The sequence below is a fragment of the Urocitellus parryii genome, chromosome 4 (assembly GCF_045843805.1).
Source record: "Urocitellus parryii isolate mUroPar1 chromosome 4, mUroPar1.hap1, whole genome shotgun sequence".
Taxonomy (NCBI): Eukaryota; Metazoa; Chordata; class Mammalia; order Rodentia; family Sciuridae; genus Urocitellus; species Urocitellus parryii.
The window spans coordinates 23597735-23625149 of record NC_135534.1 but is presented as its reverse complement, the minus strand read 5'-3'; the positions used below and the strand labels follow the sequence as shown (position 1 = coordinate 23625149).

Here is a 27415-nt window from a genome sequence, read left to right as displayed (position 1 = left end):
ATTCTTTTTCCATATAATAATCAAGGAATTCATATCATAGTTGTTTTTATTAGACAGGGATTTAACTTGCCCTTATCCATCTTCTTCCCAACTTAAATAATTCTGTAATAAAAGTCTGTTTTGAAAGCTATCAGTTTGAAAGCTTTTCAGATTGGCCTTTCAGGATCAAAAATAATGGGACTGGGGATATAACTCAGTTGGTAGAGTGTTTGCAAACTTGCACGCACAAGACCTTGGGTTCAGTCCCAGCACCACCAAAACACACACACACACACACACACACAGATCAAAAGTAACTAAGTACTTTTGAAAAACTAATTAAAAATAATCTTTCTAACTGTTTTATTGTCTTCTGAAAATTGTTTAAAGATCTATATTTAATAACTTTATACAGCAACTATAATACAGTGTAGTACCTTACATAGTATGAACTTGGTGGTAAAATTATAGGCAGTATCTTAATAGCAGCAAGGTTTTTTTTCTTACATAATTATGACATTTTCATGTAGATTTTCAGTTTGTTTCTAGGAATGCCTGCACAGGTGATATATTCTATTAATATTGAATACGGTTGCATTCAGCTTAAAAATATATAAATACTAGCCAAAAATTCTTTTTCTGCTTTTAAAGACATTCTAACTAAAACAGTATCACTTAGTTTAGAATTATTTATCTGACAGCTTTTATTAACTTAGAAATCATTATATTGGTTGCTGTTAGTGAATATGTTTTATGTGATTTGTTTTGGTTGATTGGTTTATATTGGGAATTGAACTCAGGCATACCATACCAATGAGCTACATCCACAGGTATTTTTTGTTTTGTTTTGTTTGTTTTTGTTTTTGAGACAAGGTCTTGCTAAGTAACTTAGGGTCTCACTAAGTTTTTGAGGCTGTCCTTGAACTTGCAATCCTCCTGCCTCAGCCTCTGAAATCACTGGGATTACAGGCATGCACCATCACACCTAGCAGTACATATGTTCTTAAAGCAGCTGCTTATTCTGACCTTACTCTCACCCCTTTCAATAGCATTTAATCCTTTTCTTTTGTACAGTGCTGTGAAGGAAATCTTACTAGGTTGATTTTTTTTTTTTTTAATTGCCCACTCAGGTCGACTGTAAAAGAGAAATTGGTGCTTCAAAGTTTGGTTTGGTTTGATTTGGTTTTGTGGGTTTTTTTTTTTTTTTTTTTTTTTTCCCTCCTGTGCTAGGAATTTAGTCCAGGGCCTTGCACATACTAGGCAAACACTCTGCTGCTGAACTATACCCTCTACCCCTCCAATTTTGATTAAACATTTTATTTTGGCAAGTTTTGAAAGGCATACAGTTTTTCCATATTTATAGTTTTGTTATTTTACAATTTTATTTAATCTAAATAGAACTGAAGTGGACATTTTAACAAACTCAGTCTTAAATAACAACTTACTTGGCCCTTTATAATATAAAATGAAATCTGTTAAGTGAATGTGTGATGGTTTTGAATATAAGCAAGATCTCTGAGGTATCTCTCTCTCTCTCTCTCTCTCTCTCTCTCTCTCTCTCTCTTTCACACACACACACACACACACACACACACACACAAACTTTAGTCAGTGGGAAAACTAAAGGGTCACAGAGAATGAAACTTCATGAAACAGTAGTGGTTATATTCCCTAATTAAAAAGAAGGAAAATAATTTTATTAACAATTATGAGCAAAGTGATGAATATTGAATCTGTAGAAAAATTTAAAAATGCATTGATATAGCAAACAATAACATGATAGTAGATTTTCTAAGCACTTACTATTCTAAACATTTTAAAAATACTTTCAACTTTGTAATTTACTAATTTACAAATAAAATTACGTCATTTGCAAAGATATTTTCTCCCATTAAGTAGAGTGTCCTATTATATCTCATAGATTTTACTTTATTTTTAATATTCTCTAATATTATTTTGTATTATTAGGAAGCATAAAACCAATGTTAGTTTTAATATATTAGACCTAGATGCTTTATAGATATGCTACAAATGACAGCATTGATGTTTACCAAATAAATAATTAAATATTAAACCCAGGATTTCTGAGCCCTGTCTTTTGTTAATTCACTGAGACACAGGCACACCTAAAAACATTGGCCCAGATATTTAGAAATTATGAACAAATATCCTATAGAAGAACTCAGACTTTAATGTCTTAAGCAAAATTTTTAGAATTTTATGCAAGTTTCTATATAATATATATTTTATAGCTTTTGCATCTACAGAAAAAAAGTAGCAATTTTCAAATCATGTACATGAACTTTATTATCTTAACATTTCTCTATTTATAGAATCTATTTATGTAAATCATACCTCCCTTAATAACTTGTTTCATTGTCCTGTTTTAGTCTGTGTTCTTCAACTTGAATTTCTGTAGATTTATCACTTGGATCTCAAAGCAATTTTACATGGTGTGCAGATTTTCAAGAAAAAGAAATCCTGCATGTTTCTGCCCTCTTGTGGACTCTCCAGTATTTGCAACCTGCAATTAAAAACATTTTGCTTCATCTCATTCATCATAAGAATTAGTGAAGATACCTACTTACTTTTTTTAAGATAGTCTTATAGATCCAAATTTTGTAGCATTTTAACATGCTGTTAGATCACCTCCATTTGTTTCTGTAAAATTTTGGTTAATTTATTACGGGTTTTGAAATCCTAAGATGCAGGTACATCTTACAGCAAAGCTAGATATAATTGTCTACATGTAGTAAGTATCTAGATGTCTTTACATAGTGCTTCTTTACTTAACTGGGCAATACTTATTTCATTAGCAGATAATTCTTTGACATGTATCTATATAATAGGAAAATAAGAAAAAAATTATGAATTTGTAGATTTAGAAACAAAGGTTATGCTTTATTCAAGTCATAGAATCAGTTAATAATAGAGCTGAAATTAAAATCTAAGTCCTCTGGTTCCCAAGCATTAATTTTTTTTTTTTTTAATGGTACTGAAGGTTGAACCCAGGGGTGCTCTAACACTGAGCCACATTGCCAGCTTTTTTTTTTCTTTAGACAGGATCTCCCTGAGTTGCCAAAGCTGACCTCAAACTTTCAGTCCTCCTGCCTCAGCTTCCCAAGTGACTGGGATTACAGACATGTGCAGTTAATTCTTGCATTCTCAACAAGTTATAATTACCCTACTGCCGTAGTTGGAAGAATTCATGTTAGTCGATTCTTGAGACATATTATTGCAAGTGGTATAATTATTGTACATTTATATAATCCTTCAAAAGAGGTATATGCATCCCTATAGAAAACACAGTTCCAAGATAGCTGATGTAGGACAGCTATAAGTCTCATTTAGAAAGTAAATTGAGGATGTTTGGTTTTGTTGTAGGATATTTGCCTAGCAGTGATCCAATAAAAAGGGAGAGATTAGAGATTAAGGAAAGAGATAATTGTAGAATCAAAATTCTTAAGTAGAAAGGAGGGAAGGAGAATAGGGGGTATCCAAGGCACAAATGTAGGGGTTTTGTTTAGATAGGAGCAGGGACAATATAAAGGCATGCTGAAAGATTGAACGGTAGAACTTCTAATTGCTTCTTAGTGAAATGAGAGGTTCGTTGTCAGGTGAAAATGAAGGGGCTAAGGATGTTGGCAGTTTCATGAGAGACCAAAGACTGAAAACAGTTGTTTCAGAATGTGAATTAACAAGAAGTTTCTAACTTAGTAACTGGTTAGATGTTGGTATCACTAATCATGAAAGAATACAAAAGAGAAATATCTATGCATTGGTGCGCTGGGAATCACAAGGTCAGTAATGGATGTGTTCAAGTTCAGTGAATACATGTTCATTTGGTGATTCCTCTGGTTCCCTCAGAAAGAATGTACAGAGTTTGAATAAAATACCAAGAATGGAATCTTAGAGAAAAATGCTAACATTTAAGGAGAACCAAGAGTGCTAGATACTGAAGACGAACAAAATTTGAGAAAGAAGAAGTTGATAGTAGTATGTCCTATATTGGTCCCCAAATATGACACAAACATCACCCGAGGGATGCAAACTTTCAGGCGGTACTTCTAATATTTATGGTTTATTTTAATAAACATTAGAAAAAATTACATAACTTTCAACCTACCTGCATCTTTACCTACTCCTGAAGACAACCCCTACATATGTGCCTGCGTCCTTATGCTTTGGACCCCCTCTTCTCCTTTCTCTTCCCCTCCTCTCCTGTCTACTTAAGAACTTTGCTTTGACAATTTTCACTTTTTATTGTATCATTTCTAGGCAAACCTACAATTTGTGAAAAATAGTACAAGTTATCCTTTATCCAAAATGCTTGGAACCAAAAGAATATTAGATTTAGGAATTTTGGAGGGGGCGAGTGTTGGCATATACATAGTAAGATATCTTGGTAATGGGACCCAAGTCTAAACATGAAATTTATTTTGTTTCATAAAAACACCTTGTACACCTAGCTTGAAGGCTGTTGTATGCAGTATTTTTGGTGTGTGTGCATTTTGACTAAAACCCATCACTTGAATCAAGTGTGGAATTTTCTGCTATGGCATCATTTTCTCATTCAGAAATTTTGAGATTTCATATTTGCAGACTAGAGATGCTTAACCTGTACTGATTTTCCCTTTCAGTATCCATAGATGTAAGATTAAACTGTGAATCCATTAGAGAAAAACATTATGTAAATATGATATTAGAACCTATGAAACAGACCTGACAGTCATTAGTAAGGAAGTATGGTGTGGGAAGCTCTAGATTTAATGACTTAGAAAGTCAGGATGACTTCATTTTATCAAAAACATTTTCTGTAAAATGGGAAGATATCTACATTAGAACAACACGAATAAATTTTAGGATAATGGAAGTATCAAAGTGAGCTCTATATATAGTTGAATTACTTTCAGAGCTATTAGCATAGTTTCTAACTCATTTCATTATGTCACTGAGTGACTAAAATAACTTTAAAGCAATGGGAAATTATGCCAAGAATAATTCTTCGGATGGCATGTTAATAATAAGAGGAAACAAATAAGAAAAGCCATATTTTTTTAAAATTCACTTATTAGAAACAAAAAGTAATTGTGTGTTTAAAGTAAAATGCAAGGAAGCCTGCTTTAACAGCCCATTCTCACAGGAATTAATTCATTTCTAGGAGAAAAATAGTTGAAAATTTTGATAGGTGATTGAAAAAATAGGGCATTTTTCAACATGTAATGCACACAGAGCAAATTTTTTCTACCTGTTTCACCAAGAATTATCGAAGTGGATCTGAATCATTGCAGACTTGACTCTGATAGTCTGAGTACTGAGATCAGGGGCAGCAGCTCCGTTTTCACTGTAGACATTGCAGTCGCACTTTTTGAAGGCAGCCAGGGTCTCAGGGGTAGCACTGCTGCTTTGTCACTCAGTTATGGACTACCTAATGCTTGATAACTTAACGTCACAATTCTATCTTCTCTGAATTACAGTGCTTGGAGTGTTCTATGCCAGTGTTAAGGTTACTCTCTTGAGTCCTAAAAGGAAGTCATCTACATTTTTGAAGTAGTAAATTAAATTTAGATCACAGTATGTATTTCAAATGTATGTAGGACGTCCACTGAAAGGTATCCTTAATCATATTTTGTGATCATGTATCTGTTGATCATGTTGAAAAATTATATTTAGAAATCTTTCCTTATATATGAGCTCCATTCTGCATCAGGAACTTACCATAATTTCTTGAATTCACATCACGAATGACAAAGTGATTGTTCACAAAACAACCAAGAAGAAATATGTAGAATGAACAAAGTGAAGTCTGTTTAGCCGAGCCCCATTAATCATTGGCCAAGATCTTGTTAGTCAGTGTCTTGCTGCAGTCTCCTGATAGGAACTGAAAGGGCCTCACTTCTAGTTATACAAGCTTATGTGTACTAAGTTAGGCACGTTCTTGGATGTCTTTTTAATTTTTTTAATTTAATATAATTAATTTGTTTATTTGCAGTGCTGGAGATTGAACCCAGGGCCTTACACATGCTAGGCAAGTGCTTTGCCACTGAGCTATACCCCTGTTTTTTCTTATAAATCTTCAGCTTTCACCCATTGTTCTAGATGTTTTGGAGATATTTTAGTTTATGTAATGTTAAGCTTTGCCATCTCAGCAGCATTGACACAAGTCTCCTCATTCATTCTAATTGGCAGAATACATGCACATACATAATACCCATTCTACATTGGTAGCAAGGGCTCTTTTTAAAAAATTTGTAAGTGATGTGTGCCTCAAAAAATTCTTTATATGTGCTGTGAGAGAATTGAAATGAATTCCCAGATTCAGAATATGTTTTTCTTTTTTCTTGGGGGGGAAGAGTGTAAAACAGTGAGCACTAAGCATTTAGACCCCTTTATAAATCTGATCATTGGATGATCTCTACTCAGTTCCATGGCCTGATGGAAACAAAACAGAGTCTCTGAAAATTACTGGGTGAAAAGAACTAGTAACATTTTAAAAATACATACAGCTGAGGAGACTTGCTATATATGTGTGTATGTGTATATACTAGTCTAGGTTTTTCTCCCCATTTTTTTTTCATTGTTAGTAGTTAGTACTAGTAGTTGAATTTATTTCATATTAAGGAGCTGTACTCTTTGGGAAAAATCTCAGTAATTTTGTTATTTTTCCTTAGTCACCAAAGTTTACTGGTTATGATCTCAGAAATTCAGGAGAAATTAAATCATATTTCATAGCTATTGGCTCCTCATTTAATTTTTTTTTTTTAAGCAAATCTATGGGCTGAGGATGTAGCTCAGTTAGTAGAATACTTGCTTCGCATGCACAAGGCACTGGGTTCAATCCCCGGCACCACACACACACACAAAAAAAAAGCAAACATCAATTTGATGTTCAAAATGTGCTTTTCTTAAAGAACTTTTTGCCCCATTAGCTATGCTGTCAGGCATTGGTTAATAATCCAATCAGATCACACATATCCAAAGTGATGATTATAGAAACTAATAATACAAATAACAATTCCCAGGAAACAAGAGCCAGAGGTCAATGGCACCTGACAGCTCTGGTGTTGAACAGGTCTGATTCCTGCTGTTCATGCAACAGTATAGCCCTGTTTTCATTAATGAGATTAAAAAAAGAAAACCCTAATATGAAAAAAAAAATAAGCAATTCACCATATCTCTCATAGTACACTGGCTAAAACCATAACTTAAGAGTTGGGAGAAAAGTGAATAGGATCCTGGAAACTGAATTACAATGTGCAAAGCAGCCACTGAGGTATCTTTCTCCTGGTGGCTTTCATTTGGTGATACAAAGCAAAAGGAAAAAGTGATACCATAACACTTGTTTTTCTATACTTTCCACTTGATTTTGTGCCCTGGCTGTATGTAATTAGGTATAGATAGATATACTCAAATCCAAGTACCTCTAATCACACACCCCTGAAGTGGGTTTTGCAGTCAAAGAATTGGGGAACTTGTGTTATTGAAGTCCACAAGTCTGTGCTAAAAATGTACTTTTGTAGAGAGGCTTGAGTAGAATTTTTAACCTTGGCTTGAACATACCCACTACCCATACTATTGAAAAGACCTGTTCTTAGTGCTTGCTCTTTGTCCATTTATCTAGGTCCTATGAGGTATAGTACTAGACCCAGGACCTGATGTGTTATAAAATTAGGATCTTGGGTTCTCATTTGAAAATGTGTCATTAAAATTCACTTAATCTTAGCCTAGAGGGTTAAAAAGACCAAGCTGCCTATGAGATTCTATTAGTCTTGGTCTGGCATTATATCCTTGGTCTAAGAAAAAAAGGTAAGCCTTTGTGCTCTATATGTATAATATGAATTATAATGCATTCTGTTGTCATATATAACAAATCAAATTTTTAAAAAAAGGTAAGCCTGATATGCCTAACAAGTACTTCTCATGGCTGGTCCCATCCCTACTATTCATATCTCTGTGCCTCCATTTGCAGTTTCAGGAATAGGAACAGAATTAAAAGTATATTAGAGTCCTTTTCTCAGCATCAGCAGGCAAACACACTTGGAACAGGAGAAAGGAGTCAAATGGAAAACCCTTAACGTTGTGGGTAGCTACGAAATCTAACCATCACCCGCCAACTATTTGTAGGTTTATTCTGTTAAAAACTGAGTGAAGCAGAATCACTGTAATAGTGTGTAGCTGAATCAAAGAGACGTCCTGAATTTAAGCTTGCTGATGACTGAAGGACTTTAATGTCTGCCTTTTACAAAGTCTGTTGTAATCATGCCAAATCCTGGTGTGTAATGATGCAACCAGGGGTAGTCTGTTTTCTGTACAACATCCATCCTGCTGGTTTTATGTATTTGCACATTTATTTTTTGCAAGTCTTCCCCATGACCCCCTCCTTTTCCCACCCCAAAAGTACCAATCTAACCCATCTTTCAAGGCCCCCTGTTGCCATATGATTTACCTTATTCCCTAATTATAAGTAAGGTTGCAATAACCAGTCACTTTAGCTACTGGGACTCCTCATTATATTTATTTGTGCACATCATATAACTCTTCTCCAAGACTCTCCAAACTCCCTGACAGTAGGACCAGTCCTTTTTTCGTCTTTATACTCTAGCCCACCATGTACTCCATGTCCTACCCCCATGTTTAGCACCCAGAATGCACTTTGGCAAAGTAGCCGGTGATATTTTGAGTCTGAGCCTAATTAATAAAAGTGGTAAAAAGCAAGTTGCATGTGCCTGCTGTATTCTCAGAGGACTGTATATGAACTCCCATTCAATTGAACCCCCATCCAATATGCATATATAGATGTAGATCTCCTTTTAGAATCTGCAGCTCCCAGCATCAGAGGAAGAAAAGGAATAGTCTTGTCCACTGTAAGCTAACACATCTCATAGTTATTCTCCCACCTCCATTCCCCATTGTTTTGTTTTTTGTTTTTAATGAAAGTTGCAAACAATGTCCCTTTTGACCCTCATTCAAAATTAACATCCACAGGTAATCATTAAGCCTGAGGAAGTCTGGTAGATTTGGTTCCCTAATATGGCATGAAGAAAATTTCCCTAGGCTGAAGTGTGCCAGAGATTTAAATTAAAAATAATAATATCTATGGCAGTTTATTTTCTTTTTCAATATAGTCTGCATGAAAACTGTCTCATAGTAAACTCCTAATGAATGTTTAAGTTCCCTTTTTTAGAGATGAAGAGTTTGGATTCCACCTGTGTGTGTGTGTGTCCTGGTATCTCTCTCTAAGCTGCTGCTCACTTTGCTTCCTGTATTGTAGTCATTTAGAAGGCCCCATGGCAAGATCAATAATCCAGATTAATAGCCAGTTCTCCTTTTTCTGCTGTAAAATGAGGCAGGGAGTGTAGGTCTGCAGAAACCAGTTCAGCCCAAAATTTTTAACAAAGATTTCCCAATGTGTGCAAAAGAGTATTCCCCAGGAGAGAATTCTGTTCCAGAGTATGTAGTTAAAGGGAAACACGACTGTACATGTATGGGCTTCTCTGTCTTCCTCTTTTTTTCCTCCAGCTCTCCTCTGATGCATTCACCTCACCAGGAGAGAATGCCAGTGTAAACCTGAGATTGCCAATTTCTAGTCTCTAATATGGTCTCTTTTCTCTCTGGCACTGCACTTTTAAGGTCAATCAGTACATAACCAAAGAATTTCATTCAGTAGTAATTGCTGAATAGGAGCAGATCTAAGGAGCCATTCCTTCTGTTGAAATCATTTCTTTTGTCCTCCCCAAGTAGAGGCCAGCACAGGGAAGAGGAGGTGAGGAATCTTCGTTTGCCATTCAGAGACAGTCATCAGCAATCCAGGTTTCATCCGAACTCATGGAGTTCTGTATTCTTATTTTTACACTGCTTTGATTCGTGGTGTTTTACAGAAGTCTCCTTATCGTAGGACAGTAGTTTATCTTCTCATTTCAGATAAAGAGCCTAGACACAGTAAATTGACTTACCCAAGTTCATATGCTCAGGCTTTAGCTAAGGCAGAATTTGAATTCATACTGTGGAATATGTCTCTAGGTAAAAGGTCTGTGGACTCTGTCACCACCCTTGAAGGTATAAATCCTAAAGGTATGTGTTCTCAGTAAGATTTTTGTCTTTCTAGTATTTTACCTATTAACTGTGCAGCACCAAGGCTCCACAGGCCACCCTAGTAAATGTTTCCTGATAATATCTTGAAGTCATTTTGTGTAACAGTGGTGAGCAACTGAAAAAGATATAATTGTGTTCACTTCATGAGTTACTTTATTCTGTTTTCTAAAGACAATTATATTTTACTAGAGACATAAATATTAAATAATGTTATGGGTGGACTTAAATTTTAATAAAATGAAACATTTCCAATGTGTTTCTAAAAATACATATTTACAAAACATCATTTGTCTTTTTAACTGCATAATTTGCATGCTGTTGGTTAGAAAGGTAGGAGGAAAGGGCTGGATGTGCAGCTCAGTGAGGTCAGTGGCAGAACACCTGCCTAGCATGTGAGAGGCCCTGGGTTCAATCTCCAATTCTGGAAAAAAAAAAAAAAAGAAGAAGAAGAAAGAAACATAAAGAGAAAGATTCTACTAAATCAAATCTGTTAAAAGGATGAAAGTAGTCTGTATTTAATGGAATATACCAGAAATGCTTCCTATATAAGGTAAATTTTCTAAGAGGCAATACAGGAGACTGTATAGTATCAGTTTACTAGAGCTAGTCGGAGAACCTTTAGAATATTCTACTCTTCACAAAGATGATTTTTCTAACATCTACTAACTTTGCTTTCAAATTCAAATTACCATTACAAATCAATTTATTATTTAGATCTTAGAAATTCATCGTATAATTAGGTAACACAGCAGTATTCCTATGACTTGTTTTATTTAAAAAAAAAAAAAAGAGTAAGTGAAATTTGTGGGGAAGACCAAAGCAATATAAACAACTAGAGGGATTTGTTGAGCTGCACAGAGCCCAGTGTTGATTTAGCTTCACGTATTTGTCTACAGTTAGTTTTCATATTGTAAGGCAGTGAATTCACACCATTGTAGAGTCCCTCAGAGAACACAGAAGAGACAACTATAAAGCTAATTTCTTATACTAAAAATCTGAGGGCTTACATATGCCAAAAAGCTTAATCTGAATTGCTATTTTCTTCTAAAAGACTGGTAGAAATGAACTCTGTACCACCTCCAGCATCCCCTGTGCATGCGTGCACAGACACCCATTGAAATTAGGCAAATCCCATAATAACTTGTAGTAGCCAGTTGACCATACTCAAAATTCTGCAATGGCCTTGGCTAAAAGACCTTATTTACAGGATTACACTGGGATAACTTCGCCATTGCAAGTTTTCAGGGAGACAACACTAAGAATAATAGCATCTGTGTACTGGGCAACTTTTTGTATTTAATTCTTAACAATCTAATGAAGGTACTACAATTAAACTCAGTTTGCAGTTGAAGAGATTGATCCTAAAGAGACTAAAGATGATTCATCCTGCTCTACAGAGCTGGAAAGTGGTGGAAACAGGATTTGAACTCATGTAGTCTGGTATTTGTGCTCTCCTCCATTATGTCCCAGTACTTAAAGAGCCATGCGATCTTGGCACCGTGCTAGCTTTAGTTCCTTGGCCCTTACTAAGTTTTAATGCTTCTCAACTCATTTGTAGCATTTGTTTATTGTAAATAACCCTGGAGGATTCAAAGGTAGCCCACCAGCAATTTATTTACTAACTTAAGAGATTCAGAAAGTAAGATTCTTTTATTTAACATGAATGCCTGTAATCCCAGCAGCTTGGGAGGCTGAGTTAGGAGAATCGTGAGTTCGAAGTCAGCCTTGGCAACATCGAGATGCTAAGCAACTCAAGTGAGACCCTGTCTCTAAATAAAATACAAAATAGAGCTGGGGATGTGGCTCATTGGTCGAGTGCCCCTGAGTTCAGTCCCTGGTATCTCCTCCACCCCCACCCCCCCCAAAAAAAAATGCTAACTCTAGTTAGAGAGTAGAAAATATTCTTCTAGAGACTTTGTCAACAAAATTAACATGAGAAGAAAGGAGAATTTCTTAACCTTAGAAATGAAAGGATTTCCTGAGAACTTTGCTTACTCTGAAAAACTGTCTACTATGGCATAAATGCTTTATCCTTCAGGAGACCTATACTTTGACAAGGCATATTAAATATTTTTGTTTTCCAGAACACCCTTGCAGGATAGGTCAGTGTTAATAACCTAATTCATGCAGGAGATGATCTGATATGCCTAAGATCTCACAGCAGTTCCTAAACCTGCAGTACCTCCTTGGAGTCTTATACTTGGTTGGTATTGCCTTATAGTCTTTTACTTCCAAGAAAAGCCAAACCCACCAGAATTCAAAATAGATGTTAAATGCTTTGCAAGCAAGTATAGAGCAGTATGCATAGAAAAATGTTTCCACTTTCACCTGGGACCTTTTTGTCTAAAACATTTCATTTAAATTATATAGTTCCTGACATCATATTTCACACTTTGATTCAAGTGGGTTATGAACTCCCATTTTTACCCCGTATACAGATTGCAGCATCGCATCAGTTACACATCCACTATTTTACATATTGCTATACTAGTGTCTGTTGTATTCTGCTGCCTTTCCTATCCTCTACTATCCCCCATCCCCTCCCCTCCCATCTTCTCTCTCTACCCCATCTACTGTAATTTATTTCTCCCCCTTGTTTTTTTTCCCCTTTCCCCTCACTTCCTCTTGTATGTAATTTTGTATAACCATGAGGATCTCCTTCCATTTCCATACAATTTCCCTTCTCTTTCCTTTTCCCTCCCACCTCTCACCACTATTTAAAGTTAATCTTCTCATGCTCTTCCTCCCAACTCTGTTCTTATTTACTCTCCTTATATCAAAGAAAACATTTGGCATTTGTTTTTTAGGGATTGGCTAGCTTCACTTAGCATAATCTGTTCTAATGCCATCCATTTCCCTGCAAATTCTATGATTTTGTCATTTTTTAATGCAGAGTAGTACTCCATTGTGTATAAATGCCACATTTTTTTTTATCCATTCGTCTATTGAAGGGCATCTAGGTTGGTTCCACAATCTTGCTATTGTGAATTGTGCTGCTATGAACATCAATGTAGCAGTGTCCCTGTAGCATGCTCTTTTTAGGTCTTTAGGGAATAGACCGAGAAGGGGAATAGCTGGGTCAAATGGTGGTTCCATTCCCAGCTTTCCAAGAAATCTCCATACTGCTTTCCAAATTGGCTGCACCAATTTGCAGTCCCACCAGCAATGAACAAGTGTACCCTTTTCCCCACATCCTCGCCAGCACAGTAATGTTTTGAACAACCAACAATAAAAATTAAAGGAAAAAAAATAAAATAAATTATATAGTTCCTTTAAAAGTATAAAAACATACCCCTCAAGTTTAGTCTAAACTATAGAAATCCACTTTTGCATCAGCAAAAAATAATTTGTACGCTTGGAAGATGACTTAGTACTTTCCAGGTGACCTGTCATAGTTCCTTCTCCAATATTTTCTTATTTCTTTGATGAGAACATCATCTTCACCTCTACCAGAAAATTAAGAAATGTTTTTCAGGCAGGTAGCTTTTTGTAGTTCCCCTTTAAGCCAGAACAGATCAATACTGTGGTCCAGAGAATAGAGACTTTTAGTTCTTTCTGAAGTGCTTCGCTTCCCCCTTAGGTAATTAGAAATAATTTTAAAATTAGCCAATTTGACTTTCTATAATTAGTCTAGCTACTTAGGCAGATCATACCAGAACTCTAAACCAGTCTGTTTTTAACTGTTATCTTAAGAAAGTTAATTTTAACAGCTCTTAAAGCATTTGGTTTTTATTTGATGATGTTGATGCTATCTCCAAAAAATACCCTAACAGAAACCTCGTGTTCTTCTTTCATTCCTCCAGTTCTCCTCTCTCCTCCCTCTCCTGCTGTCCTCTGAAAGGTGTTTGCTCTAGTTTCCTGAGTTAGAGGTCAAGACACTCCTCGAATGCACACAGCTGGCTTCAGGAGAGTGTCCAGGTTTGAGGTCATGCAGGAGGACTGAGTTTAGCTTTCGGGTCTCATGCACATCATATCTGTAAATTGTTGATAAGGCTTTTTTATTGTATATATTTAAAAAGATGAAACCAACTGAGTGTTTACAGTAAGAAGAGTGTATGAGAAACAAAAAGTGGCATTGGGGGCAGGGAGATAACCTCAGAAATCACAGATCTTCACTGGGTTGGAGGGTTACAGGTTTGTCTTTGCTTTAGTATTGTTAAGTTTTACACAACCTGTGTCAAGGTGAAAATGCTTTGATCAGCATCATTGTCAGCACTGTTTACTCTCTGCTTTTAATAGTCAGGCTTATTTATATCCAGATTAAGAGTTCTCTCTGAGAAGTGTGATGTTCTTCCTAGTAAGTCATAGTCAGCTGGGTGTGCGGAGGTGCTTGTAGCCCAGTGGTAATGCTGTCCTGCCAGCTCCTCTGTGCTTACTGCACGTGCCAGATGGTGAAAACAAGTGGAGGCAAATCAGCAGCCTCTTTCCTCTAACAGGAGAACTGAGAGAAAGAGAGCAGCTGCAGTTGTCTTCCCTGGGCTCTGCCCAGCAGTCCAGTCGTCCTAGAGTGCCGCCTTTTTGTTAGACACGGCACTGGCTGGTGGAAAGCCAGAAGGCCATGTAGTAAGACAGACCTGATCCAGTCCCAGGCTGCCACTCACTTCCTGCTTGAGATTAGGCAGTTATTTCCTTTCACTGAGAACCAGTTTCTTCATGTACAAAATAAGGATCAGTGATACTTTACAAGGTTTATATGAGGGCTAAGAGAAGGAAAAAGCCAGAGTACTCAGTAATCACTGGCTCCCAATCTTGTCCTTCCCCCTTTTCTAGTCCTGCCTGTTCTTCACAGTTCAAGTTCCCCTTACTCAAAGCTGCTTCTCTGAAGCACACAGTTGGCACAGCGCACTGCCTCGGTATTGTTTGTTCTATGTAGAAGCTTTTTTTAAACTGGCAAATTGAGTACAGGGGTGCTTTATCACTGAACTACCTCCCCAGTCTTTTTCATATTTTATTTTGAGATAGATTCTCAGTTGCTGAGGGCCTCACTAAGTTACTGAGGTTGGCCTCAAACTTGGGATCTCCCACCTCAGCCTCCTGAGTCTGGGATTACAGGCCTGTGCCACCACTCCCAGCTTTCTACAAGCTTCTTGAGAGTTTCAGCTCTCTTTAGGTCTTCCTTGTCTGCAGTACTTCTGTTGTGTGCAGCAGTCTCAGATGTGTGAGAGTGCAGAATTGGAAAATGGAAAGTGATTCCCCAGGCATGTAGTCTCCCTACTCCAAACTCTGTGCTCAAGAAGGTGTTGAGTCCACTACATTTTCTTGGTACAATAAGGGAAATAGCCTGAGAAGTATTTTCTTAAGTCATGGCACCTAAAAGGGAGCTATCAAATCCAGAAAAAGGGTTCTTGTTCTTCCATTGGTACAGAGAGAACTAGTTTGAGTATGTCTCTTTAAATAAAGACAACATTCTCCAAAAAATGACTTTTGACGTATTTGAAAGAAAGCAGTTACTTATACACACTTAACCAAATAATTGTTCTCTAGCAGAAAAATCTGTGGCCTTCCACTGAGGATGCATTTTTTGGTAACAATGGGACAGAGGGAGGAAGAAGACACCTGTTCAGCAAGCCAGTGAGGGACTAATGTCATAGCTACATCATTGCCACATCAGACACAACAGCCCAGTATTCTCTTTCCCAGAAAATGACCATCAGATGGAGCTAAATATTATTTTTTTAATACATATGAACACACAATTCCCAGGAGAATCAAAACCCTTTGACTCGTAGGCAAGATTCTAAGTAGAGGTCAGTCTCACAGTACAAGTCAAAAGTATCAAACAATGCTAGGATTACATTCAAGATTTGGCATTTTATGCTTAGATGAATCTTTATCTATATGACCAGAACTTTTTTCTTTTCTGTGTTGCCCGGGTAGGCTTGAACTTTGGGGTCTTCCAGCCTCAACTCAAATAGCAGGGATTATAGGTGTGTCCGCCATGCCCCACTCCACAACTTGTTTTCTAAAAGAAAAATAGGCACCTTTGTTATTTTGCAGTCTTAAGTTTGGAAGCTCTATCATTACCCTCCTTGGTTTTCACTTTTTTAATAATTCTTCACCTTTTGGTGTATGTCATTTTAAGCTATGACACAAGAATAGTATATTTCTCTGCTATAATTAATCTATTATATTCAAGTACTGATCTGTCATTCTTCACCTTTAAAAGCAAACAGAAGGAAAACTTTTTGATATTTTTAACTTCAAGGGAGTATTTTCATAGCTGTTACATAGTTGTTAAGAATGGAACAAAATCTTGGGGCTTGATCTTTTTCCCCAAAAATACTTGGTTCTTAGAATAGCCTAGCAACCGAAACTTGAAGTTCAGTGAAAAACTTGACAAAATAATGATCTGCTTTTGGTGCTTCTGCTCACCAATTCATGTGTGTGGAGAAAAACTAGCCTTGCCACCTTTTTGCTCTTTTTGATGTTTTGGAACCTTGCATTGTGGGATAACTCAAGAGAGATGTTTCTAATGTGTTATATCTGTGTCTCTTGTCATTGAGGTCATTGTCATGAGAAAACCCTGGACAACAGCCATGACAAACAGAAATATTTTGACAACTCACAGTCACTGGATGCTGCTGAAGAAGAGCCCTTTGAGAGAGGAACAGAGGAGGACCCTGTATTCTCTGTTGAGAATTCAGGGAGAGACTCAGATGCCCTTAGACTTGAAAGTAAGTTGATTTGACCTGGGCTGTGCTTCTGGGGAAAAATCAACTCTCTCTATCTTTAAGCTTCGGCTTTTCCCTCATTTCAAGAGTTCGCTTCCTCCTGTTTAACAGCCACTCATGTTGTAGAATCATGAGGGTGACTCTCAGCCGCAAGGCAGAAAACAAGCTCTAATGTGATAGTGGTTTCCACACTTCCTCTTTCCTCCAACTCACTATCTTTTGCTAGAACAAATTTGATTCATTATATACCAATCTTTCTTCTCGGTGTTGTTATTCTATTAAGTCACTGAAAATAGAAAAATCAGCTATATATACACTAACTCAATAAAATTTACAAGTGTAGAATAATGGACATGCCACCATTCCACTTTCTGACATTTTGTGCCATGCTGAACAGTTGTCAATTTAGAATGGCCAAAATGAATGACTTCTTTTTAGTATTCATTCTTCTTGACCAGTTTTCTCAAGTTGGAACTACACCTAACTCTCACTTCTTGAAACTCTTTTCTCTCCTCTTGGTTTCTGGAATCGCTTGCTCTTGCCTACCCTCAAGATCGACTCTTTTTAAGTTTCCTTTACTTATTCTTTATTCTGCTCTCTTTCTGTGGAGCTACCCAGTATCTAAACTTGGTCTTCTTATTCCTCTGTGTCTTACCTGGTGGTGACTCAGAGACCTTGAATATACCAGTGACTTCAAAGCTGTGCGCTCAGCTAAGAAGTTCTGTAAAACTCCAGTTTTTATATCTACATTTTTAGTGAGCTCTTATCTTGATATGCCAGAGGTACTTGACTTTATTTTTATCCCACTATTGAACTTGACTTTATTTTCATCCTATTTTCTGAGCTGCTTCTAATTCCTGTATCCCCTTTTAATGTAGCACAACTGACTCAGCCACCACTATAACCAATCAGTTTCTAAGACCTGTTGAGTCCACCATCTTCTTGTCTATTTCCTCACCACTGCCTGTATTCAAACTTTGTTTTTATCTTTGCTGTTGCAGTAGCCTTTTACTTTAGTCTCTACATGTGGAGAAAGACAAAGACAAAGCAAGCGAATATACATAATTGGTACCTATTTTTAAAAATAGAAGTAGGGCTAGGGTTATAGCTCAGCGGTAGAGTGCTTGCCTAGTGCAGAAGAGGCCCTAGGTTTGATCCTCAGCACCACATAAAGATAGAAGCCACCACTATTACCACTTTCTGTGTGTCCAAAGAGTTGTTTCTGAAATGTTATTCTGATCAGGTAAGTTGCATAGATTGAAGTGTTTTCAGTGGCTATTACCTAAAGTAAGAATCCAAAAGTCTTAGTTTGGCCCCTACTTCCCTCTCTAGCTGTGTCACCTACTAGTGTGCTACATGACAGGAAGTACAGATGTTTTTACCATTCTCCTCTCATGGCATGCTGTCTTGAGCCTCTTTATCTTTTCGCACAGGCTGGGAGTGACTCCTACATACACTTTTTAAATGGATAGCTCCCCAAGATCCAGCTCAAATGCCACTTTCTCCATGAAGCATTCATGATGGTCTCCAAGCATTTAGGTGGTCCTCAATGGTCTTGTTCCTACTATTTTTCAAAGCACTTTTCATATACTATTAATTATTTGCATATCTTGTCTCCCATCAGACAATGAGCTTCTTATATACCCTGTCTTATGCAACTTGACATTCCTTGTGAACTGAATGCATTTGTTAGTGAAATGCATTTGCCTTCCTGTATAAATTGGATTAATATATTTACAGCTACAGAATCTTTTCTTTTAATATTATATATAAAAAGTGATGTCTCAGAGAAGAAAGACCTCAAAGGGAAGGAACACCACTGGTGCTGATGAAAACACAGCAGTGGTGGTTTTCCACCAGTCATGACCTTCACAGGTTTAGGAAAGTAGATTAAGCTGTTTTACCCAGAACTATTGGACTTTAAGGAAATAAACCCCATTTACCAACTCAAAAAGATGTATTTATTCTTAACCTGATGGCCAGTGTGTTTGTTTATAATTGGGACTATTCCTCCCTGGTACCTAGCACTTCATGTCTCTTTTTTGGCATTAAGATACCTGTACAACTCAATGAGCATCATGAGGTTGCTTGCTAAACTAAGAATCCACAGAAATTAAACTGAGTAATAAGTGAAATTTTAGTCATTTATAGAAATAGTATTTATTCCAAAACAATAGAACTCCACAGTGACTAAGATATTTACAACTACCAAAGAAGTTCTTCCCCCGCCACCCAGGGCAGTTCAGAATAAAACCCAAGCAGCATCTTGCCCTTTGTCTCCCTTTTTTTTGGACACATCATTGCTGAGACAGATCATAACAGTGTGGTTTCTTTAGTTCCATGATCCCCATGTACTTCCATCCTGTTCCCATACTAGGGATAAATATAGTTGCCCTGAGACTAGGTTTTTTTCCAGGTCCCTTTCAGCACCATGTAGACTGTCTCTTAGGGTGGATTCCTTTTCACATTTCTAATTCAGTCTATAATATGATGGTGACACTTCCTGTTTACTGTCAGGTACTAACTTTTCTTTATTATCTATCTAAATTCTGGGCATCCTTTTCTTATTCCCCAGGTTCTAACAGCAAGTCCACAGAACTACATTGATACCAGTAGGCTTCCTATAGTATGGTTATCAGAGTCAGAAAAACTCCCACTTTTTAATACAAATAGTGTTATAATAAAAACTAAGCATATACATTAAAGAAAACTTTTGACATTTTTGAAAAACCTATATTTGGAGGAAAATTTAAAGATACAAATAGTTGAATTCTCTCCAGTTGCCACTATCATGGTAATTACTAACTTTGTGTGACATTTTATAATTTACAAAGTATTGTGAATTATGTACTAACCTTATGAAGTAGATATTATTCAGCCCTTCTTATAGGTAAGAAATTGAGACTCGGAGAAATTGCCTGAGATCTGCAGCAGGCAGTATAACTAAAGTTCATCCTGAAACCTTCAGACCTTTGTTTCTCTTAAATAGGGTTTTGATGCATTAGAATTTGATTGATTGATTGATGATTTGATTGTGGTATTAGAGATTAAACTCAGGGGCTTTTGGATGCTAGACGAGCACTCTATCAATGAGCTACATCCCAGCCCTTTTATATTTTTCAGACAGGATCTGACTGAGTTGCCCAGACTGGCCTTGAACTTGGGATCCTCCTGCCTCAGCTTCCCCCAAGTCTCTGGGATTACAGTTTTGCAACATTACACCTGGAAGAACTTTAGGTTTTTAATTGATAAGGTCATATTTTTAAAAAGTCTAGAATCTAGTACTACCTTTAGTTCATTAAGCAGAATAGTTAATGTCAGAAAAGTACAAAAGTGATTTCAGGGTAAAGGTCAGTTTCTGTTCTTTATTGTTTACAACCTTACACCAATAAATGTGTATCAGGGTGAGAGAGTTTTATTTGATTGTCCCTTTTTTATTTCTCATTTTGCTAAGGATTGGTGAAAATGTGTCACTGATTAACATTTGAAAATCACTGCTTCACCTCATCATCTAGTTCAGAATTCCTTCCTAGCATCCCTTACAGTGGAAGGAAGAACATAGGTTTTATAGTCAGAGATATTGTCGTCATGCTCTGGCTCTACACCTACTAGTTGTTAAATCTTGAGCACATTATTTGACCTTCCTCAGCCTTCTTTTTCTTGTTTATTTATTTTTTTAAAATGTTTCTTACAATGATTTTGAGTAATTTGGAAAGCATTTATTTTAGTTCCAGGTACACAGTTGGAATTCAGTAAACATTCACTTCTACAAACATAGACGTGACTGTACTCCTTCAGGACTTAAGAGGCTGCTTGTGAACCAAAATCCTGACAAACCCATAGATAAAATATATGCTCAACCTCTTTCCTCTGAGAAATATTTTGTGGTTGCATTCAAATATTTTGTTCTTTTTGTCCTATTATTGTTTAATATATATGTATATAGTTTTGTGTTTCCAACTTGATTCTAAATTGGTTATATTTAATTCTTTGGGGTCAGGAACTTTCATTTTCTTTTTGCTCCCATCTGTATATCTTCAAGTACAGAGATAGTCACATAGTAGACTCTAAATAAATAAAGATTTGGTGGTGGTTGTTCTTTTTCTAACTCATAGCACTTTATGATCTATTGATTGCTCACCTTTGGGGTATAGATGAAGATGTATATATTCAGTGTTTTTCTTTAGAAATTCCTGTGACCCCAACCCAGCAACCTTTGGAAAGGCCTAAAGGCTGCCAATAGCAGAAGCATGCAGTAAGTTCTGAAGTGTCTTTTCATTAGAACATCAATTTCCATTAATGAAAACCTCTCTCTCTTAAGAATTTTATTATAATGATATGTATTACCATATGTTAGGGGCACAGGGAAGGAGTAACCTTTGGGAATTGGGTTTGCAGAACTTGTGCAGGTAAATGACATGAATGCTTTTCAAATAGTAGTGCCTACAGAAAGGAAGTAAGGTTTCCAAACACAGAATCCATGTGTGACTATACACAGGTATCACTTACTGCAGTTCCTCTTGGCCAAAAGCCAGTTTTCTTTAAGTCCATATTCTTTGCTGGAGCCAAACCTATCAAAAGCCTTTTCCTATTTCAAGACTGGGTACAAAGAATCCTACGGTTGCCATAGGAAAAGGAAGAAAAAGAATCTAAGATGAGGGACTCTTAGAAACAACTCTGTGAACACAGTCAGATGCCAAGCGACTCTTCCAGTGAAGTTGCTATTTGGGGTCCCAGTAGCATCCCTGTAGAGCTGCCTTCCTGAGTGATCTGCAGAGAACTTTTAAATCACACAGTGCACCAGACACTATGCTAGTGTTCCAGTGCTCAACTTCTTGTTGCACGCCCATCAGCAGGGTTGACAGTGCATTAGCAATTGACAAGGCAGACCTTAAAGTTAAAAGACCTGAAATGCCAGTGGACAAGACAAAGGCAAAAGAAGCAGATCTTCAAGAACCTCACAAACCAGTGGTTCCCAGGTCCTCATTAATGCCTTCCACGCCTGTGTGTCTGCTGTGTGCCAGGTGCAGTGTTGGATTTTAGGGACATCAGAGCAAACAAAAGAGAAACTGAAAATCAGGCCTCTTAGCCCTGCATATATTATACTACCAGCTACTTAATTTAGGCAAGTAACTGACTACTTTTGTCTGAATATCCTAAAGAAAAAGGTTTGACAAACCCATATGCTTGTTTCAGAACACAATTAAAAATAATTAGGGGCTGGAGTTGTTGCTTAGCGGTAGAGCTCTTGCCCAGCACACACGAGTCACTGGGTTCAATCCTCAGCACCACATTAAAATAAATAAATAAAGGTATTGTGTCCAACTATAACTAAAAAAATTAAAATTAAAAAAATAATAAAAAGCAGTAGAAAGCAACAGATTGTTTCGGAAAGCCTGAAAGGAACTTACTTGAAAAGACAGCAGTACATTTTGTAGTCACTTGTATGAGTAAAGAGAAGAACCCTATGGCTTTTTCAAGGAAGAGTTGTAGAGATTTCTAACAGTGCCCCCAATTTTATATCAGACCTTCCCACTTTTCTGCAGTAGAAAATGGGATGAGAGGCGGAGATGCCACCAGAGCTATGGGTGACATTGTTGACCTGTGAATATGGCTCAAAGCTTTAAGTCATTTGCAACTGCAGTAGTCATCCATGTTTCTCACCCCCAACCCCCAGCATTTCTAAGATACATTGCTCACTGCAGCTATAGATCTGGTCAGTTTGAGTATGAGCATCCTGACGTTGCCTGATTAATATGATGTTCTAAATCCCTAAACAAGCGGAGTTGCCAACTGAAGGTTCTTGCACTGGAACAACAGACTGGCATTGTCTGAACTGTCAACCAGAGCTCTCTGATTAATCAATATCAGTACTTGTTACAAAAGGAGGAATAAGCAATTTGCTTTTGTGACCCATCTACTTCCAAAAAAGATGAGAGAGAACTTTCACAGAACACACAGCGTAAGAGCCAGCCATTAATTCAAAATGAACAACCAAAGTTAAACAGTAAAGAATTTAGGAAACTCGGGATAATATGCACCAAGCCTCCTTGTTATCTGAGCACAGAGGGGAGGTTGCAGGGTTATGAACACTGAGGAAATGTCAGGTTCTTGGAGGAGTTTTTTCTTACTCATTGTACCAAAAAGCATCCATGGGAGGCTTTATGTACTTGAACAACATAAATAATAACTTGGTAACCATTTTAGGAAGAAAGTACACTATAACACACCATAATAAGCTTCATCTTTGCCATCTGTCTTTTTCTTTCTTTTTTAATTCTTTTTATATACAACACCAGGATATAACCTGACATTATCACAAAAGCATGGAACACAACCCACTCCAGTTCAGTTCCCATCACGTACCCCTCCACCCCCCCACTCCACCCAGCTGCCTTCAATCTATTTACAGTTTACTTTGTTTGTTTCTTTTATTAGTGTCCTGTAGACACACATAATGGCAGGGCCTACCATGCCACATGTGTGCATGCACATAGAGAAAGTTTAATCAGATTCGTTTCACTATTCTTCCCTTTTCCTTCCCTTCTTCCTCCTCACCCACCCCCCACTGATCTTTCCTCTATTTTGATGAAATTCCCTCTCCTTTTTTTTTCTTTCTTTCTTTTTTTTTTTTTAATTTCCTTACCCTTATTTTGAATTAGCTCCCACTAATTCAAATTCAAATTTGACCTTTGACTTTTTGGAACTGGCTTATTTCACTTAATGTAAAGGTCTCCAGTTCCATCCATTTACAAATGCTATGATTTATACAAATCAAATGCTATAATTTCATTCTTCTTTATGGCTAATACTCCAATGCATGTATAACCACATTTTCTTTATCCATTCCTCTGTTGGAATAGCACCTAGCTAGTTTCCATAGCTATTTTGAATTGTGCTGCTGTTAATTAACGTCAATGTGGCTACATTAGTGTAACATTCTGATTTAAAATCTTTTGGATATATACCAAGAAGTGGAATAGCTGGGTCATATAGTGGGTCCATTCCTAGTTTTTTGAAGAATCTCCATACTACTTTTCAGAGTAGTTGCATTAATCTGTAGTCCACCAATAAAACATGAGTGTATCTTTTTCCCCACATCCTCACCAACATTTATTATTATTTGTATACTGGATAATTGCCATTTTGACTGGAGTGAAATGAAATCTCAATGTAGTTTTTATTTGCATGTCCTTAATTGCTAGAGATGTTGAACATTTTTTTCATATATTTCTTGAACATTTGTATTTCTTCTTTTGAGAAGTGTCTATTTAGTTCTTTTGCCTATTTGATTTTGATTGGTTTTGTTGTTGTTGTTGTTGTTTGTTGTTTGTTTTTTGCTGTTAAGTTTTTTTAGTTCTTTTTATATTCTGGATGGTAAGCCCTGTTTGAGGTGCTGGTGGTAAAGATCATTTTCATTCTGTAGGCTCTATCTTCATATAAATTTTTGTTTCCTTTGTTGTGAAGCTTTTTTAATATGATGCCATCCCACTTATTGATTTTCTTATTTTATTTCTTGCATTTTAGGAATCTTGTTAATTTGGTTCCTGTGGCAACATGTTGGAGTGTTGGGCCTATATTTCCTTGTAGCAGGTGCAGAGTTTCTGGTCTAACACCAAGGTCTTTGATCCACTTTGGGTTGAATTTTGTGCAGGGTGAGAGATAGGGGTTTGATTTCATTGTTCCAAGTATGGATTTCCAGTTTTAAGAGCACCATTTGTTAAAAAGCAATCTTTTCTCCCAATGTGTGTTTTTGGCACCTCTATCTAATACCAGATAACTGTATTTTTGTAGGTTTGTCTCTGCATCTTGTATTCTATACCACTGCCTTCACGTATGTTTTGGTGCCAGTACCATTCTGTTTTGTTACTATAGCTCTGTAGTATAATTTGAGGTCTGATGTTGTAATATCTCCTGTTTTGCTCTTATCACTATTGGCTATTCTGGGCCTCTTAATTTTCCAATTGAATTTCATGACTGCCTTTTCTAGTTCTGTGAAGGATGTCATTGAAATTTTGATGAGAATTGCATTGATTCTGTATAGCATTTTTGGGAGAATAGCCATTTTAACAATATTAATTCTGCCTATCCAAGAACATAGGAGGTCTTTCCATCTTCTAAGGTCTTCTTCAATTTCTTTCTGTAGTGTTCTGTAGTTTTCACTTCATTTCTTTTGTTAGACTGATTCCCAAGTATTTTTTTGTTTTTTGTTTGTTTTATTTAGCTTATTGTGAATGGGATAGTTTTCCTAATTTCTTTTTCAGCAGATTCATCATTGGAATATAGGAACACATTGATTTATGAGTGGTCTTGTATCTGCTACTTTGCTGAATTCACTTATGAGCTCTAGAAGTCTTTTGGTGGATTTTTTGGGGGGTCTTCTAAATATAAGGATCATGTCATCAGCAAACAGATCATTTGAGCTCTTCTTTTCCTGTTTATATCCCTCTAATTTTCTTCTTTTGCCTGATTGCTCTGGCTGTAGTTTCAAAGACTATGTTGAATAGGAGTGGTGAAAGTGAGATCCTCGTTTTGTTGTGTTTTTAAAGAAAATGCTTTTAGTTTTTCTCTATTCGGTATAATATTGGCTTTGAGTTTGTGATATATCATCTCAACAATGTTAAGGTAAGTTCCTTTTATCCCTACTTTTTCTAGTGTTTTAAACATGAATTGGTACCGTACTTCATAAATTCTTGACCTTAACTATTTATGTAGTGAATTCCATGTATTGACTTCTGTATGTTGAACCAAAAAATACATCCCTGGGATAAAACCAACTTGATCATGATGCACTATTTTTTTAATGTGCTTTCGTATGCAGTTTGCCACCTATTTTATTAAGAATTTTTGCATCTATGTTCATCAAGGATATTTCCCTGAAGTTTTCTTTCTTTGATATGGCTTTGTCTGGTTTTGGTATCAAGGTGATACCAACTTTGTAGAATGAGTTTAGCAGTGTTCTCCTTTTCTATTTTATAGAATAATAATCCTCCATTTTATAGAGGATTGGTATTAGTTCTCCTTTAAAGTTTTGGTAGAACTTGGCTGAAAATCTGTCCAGTCCTAGACTTTTCTTTGCTGGAAGGTTTTGATAGCTGCTTCAATTTCATTTCTTGATATTGATCTGTTTGAGTTTTCTATGTCTTCATGGTTCAATTTGGGTAGGTCATATGTCTCTGGGAATTTGTCAAAGTCTTCAAAATTTTCTAGCTTATTGGACTATAAATTTTCAAAATAATTTCTAATGATTCTCTGTATTTCAGTAGTGTCTATGCTGATATTTCCTATTTCATCTTGAATTTTGTTAATTTGTTTTCTCTCTTTCTTTTTGTTAGTTTGGCTAAGGGTTCATCAATCTTGTTTGCTCTTTCAAAAAAACAGCTCTTTTGTTTTATTGATCTTTTGTATTTTTTTTTTATTCCCAGTTTCATTTCAGCTCTGATTTTAATTGTTTCCTGTCTTCTACTGATTTTGGTGTGAATTTGTTCTTCTTTTTCTGGGGCTTTGAGGTGTAATATTAGATTATTTATTTGGTATCTTTCTGTTCTTTTGATGCATGAACTCAACACTGTAAACTTTCTTCTTAGAACTGCCTTCATACTGACCCAGAGATTTTGATATGTTGTATCACTATTCTCATTTACTTCTAAGATTTTTTTTTTATTTCTCCCCTGATTTCTTCTGTTGTCCATTCATTATTTAAAAGTGTATTATTAAGCTCCAGGTGTGAGAGTGTTTTTTTTCATATCTTATTGTTGATTTCTAATTTAATTTCATTATGTTCTGATAGAATGCAAAGTATTGTTTTTTTATATTTGCTAAATTTTCCTTTGTGACCTATAATATGTCTGTTTTAGAAAATGTTCCATATGCTGCTGAGAAGAAAGTGAATTCCATTGTTGACGGATGAAATAACTATAGATGTCTCTTGGGTCCATATTATTAATTGTATTTTTTAGTTCTGTAGAATGTTAGTTTATGTCTGGATGATCTATCTAGTAGTAAGAAAGATGTGTTAAAGTCTTATATAGAGAGCAAGTGGATGTTTTTCAGAAAATAACATAGCATAGCTGTCCTCGTGGCCACACTAGTGGTGTATCTTTGACTACCTGCTATCTAGCTGCTACATTATTCTCAGCCAGGCTTTTGACAACAGCTCAGTGGCAGAGATGATATTCTGCTATGAATTTTCAAGATGCAAATGGTATTTTCATGAAGGTGGACATTAGAAGTGCCTCTAAGCAAAGCCAACACTTCTATATAAGTAGGGTTGTAGTCACTGAGTATTTGAATGAAAACTATGTAACTTAATTCCAGGTACAGTGGTTGAGGAAAGCAATGGTTCTGATGAGATGGAGAATTCAGATGAAACAAAGATGTCAGAAGAGATACTGGCTTTGGTGGATGAATTTCAACAGGCCTGGCCGCTGGAAGGCTTTGGGGGAGCGCTTGAGATGAAGGGGCGACGTCTAGACTTGCAGGGGATACGTGTGCTCAAGAAAGGTCCCCAGGATGGAGTGGCCAAAAGCTCTTGTTATGGAGACTGCAGAAGTGAAGACGATGAAGCAACAGAGTGGGTAAGTTTACCAACTCAGTCCTCATGGAATTGTGCCCTGGTCCTGGGCTGGGGGCTCCTGGTATGCAAAATGTGAAGTTTTTGTTGAGTGTGGGAG

General features: G+C 36.6%; 1 protein-coding gene across 4 annotated transcripts in view; it reads left to right on the top strand.

Annotated features, from left to right (window-relative positions):
* Ttc17 (tetratricopeptide repeat domain 17) overlaps positions 1-27415 on the top strand; it is a 106257-nt gene that overhangs the window by 43520 nt on the left and 35322 nt on the right. For 2 of the 4 annotated variants that reach the window (XM_077798130.1, XM_077798132.1), the window contains exons 17-18: positions 16575-16745; positions 27060-27319. In XM_077798130.1, the coding sequence (XP_077654256.1) occupies positions 16575-16745; positions 27060-27319 (431 nt within the window). The remainder of the gene's footprint in view (positions 1-16574; positions 16746-27059; positions 27320-27415) is intronic. The other 2 variants (XM_077798131.1, XM_077798134.1) reach the window with 1 other exon arrangement.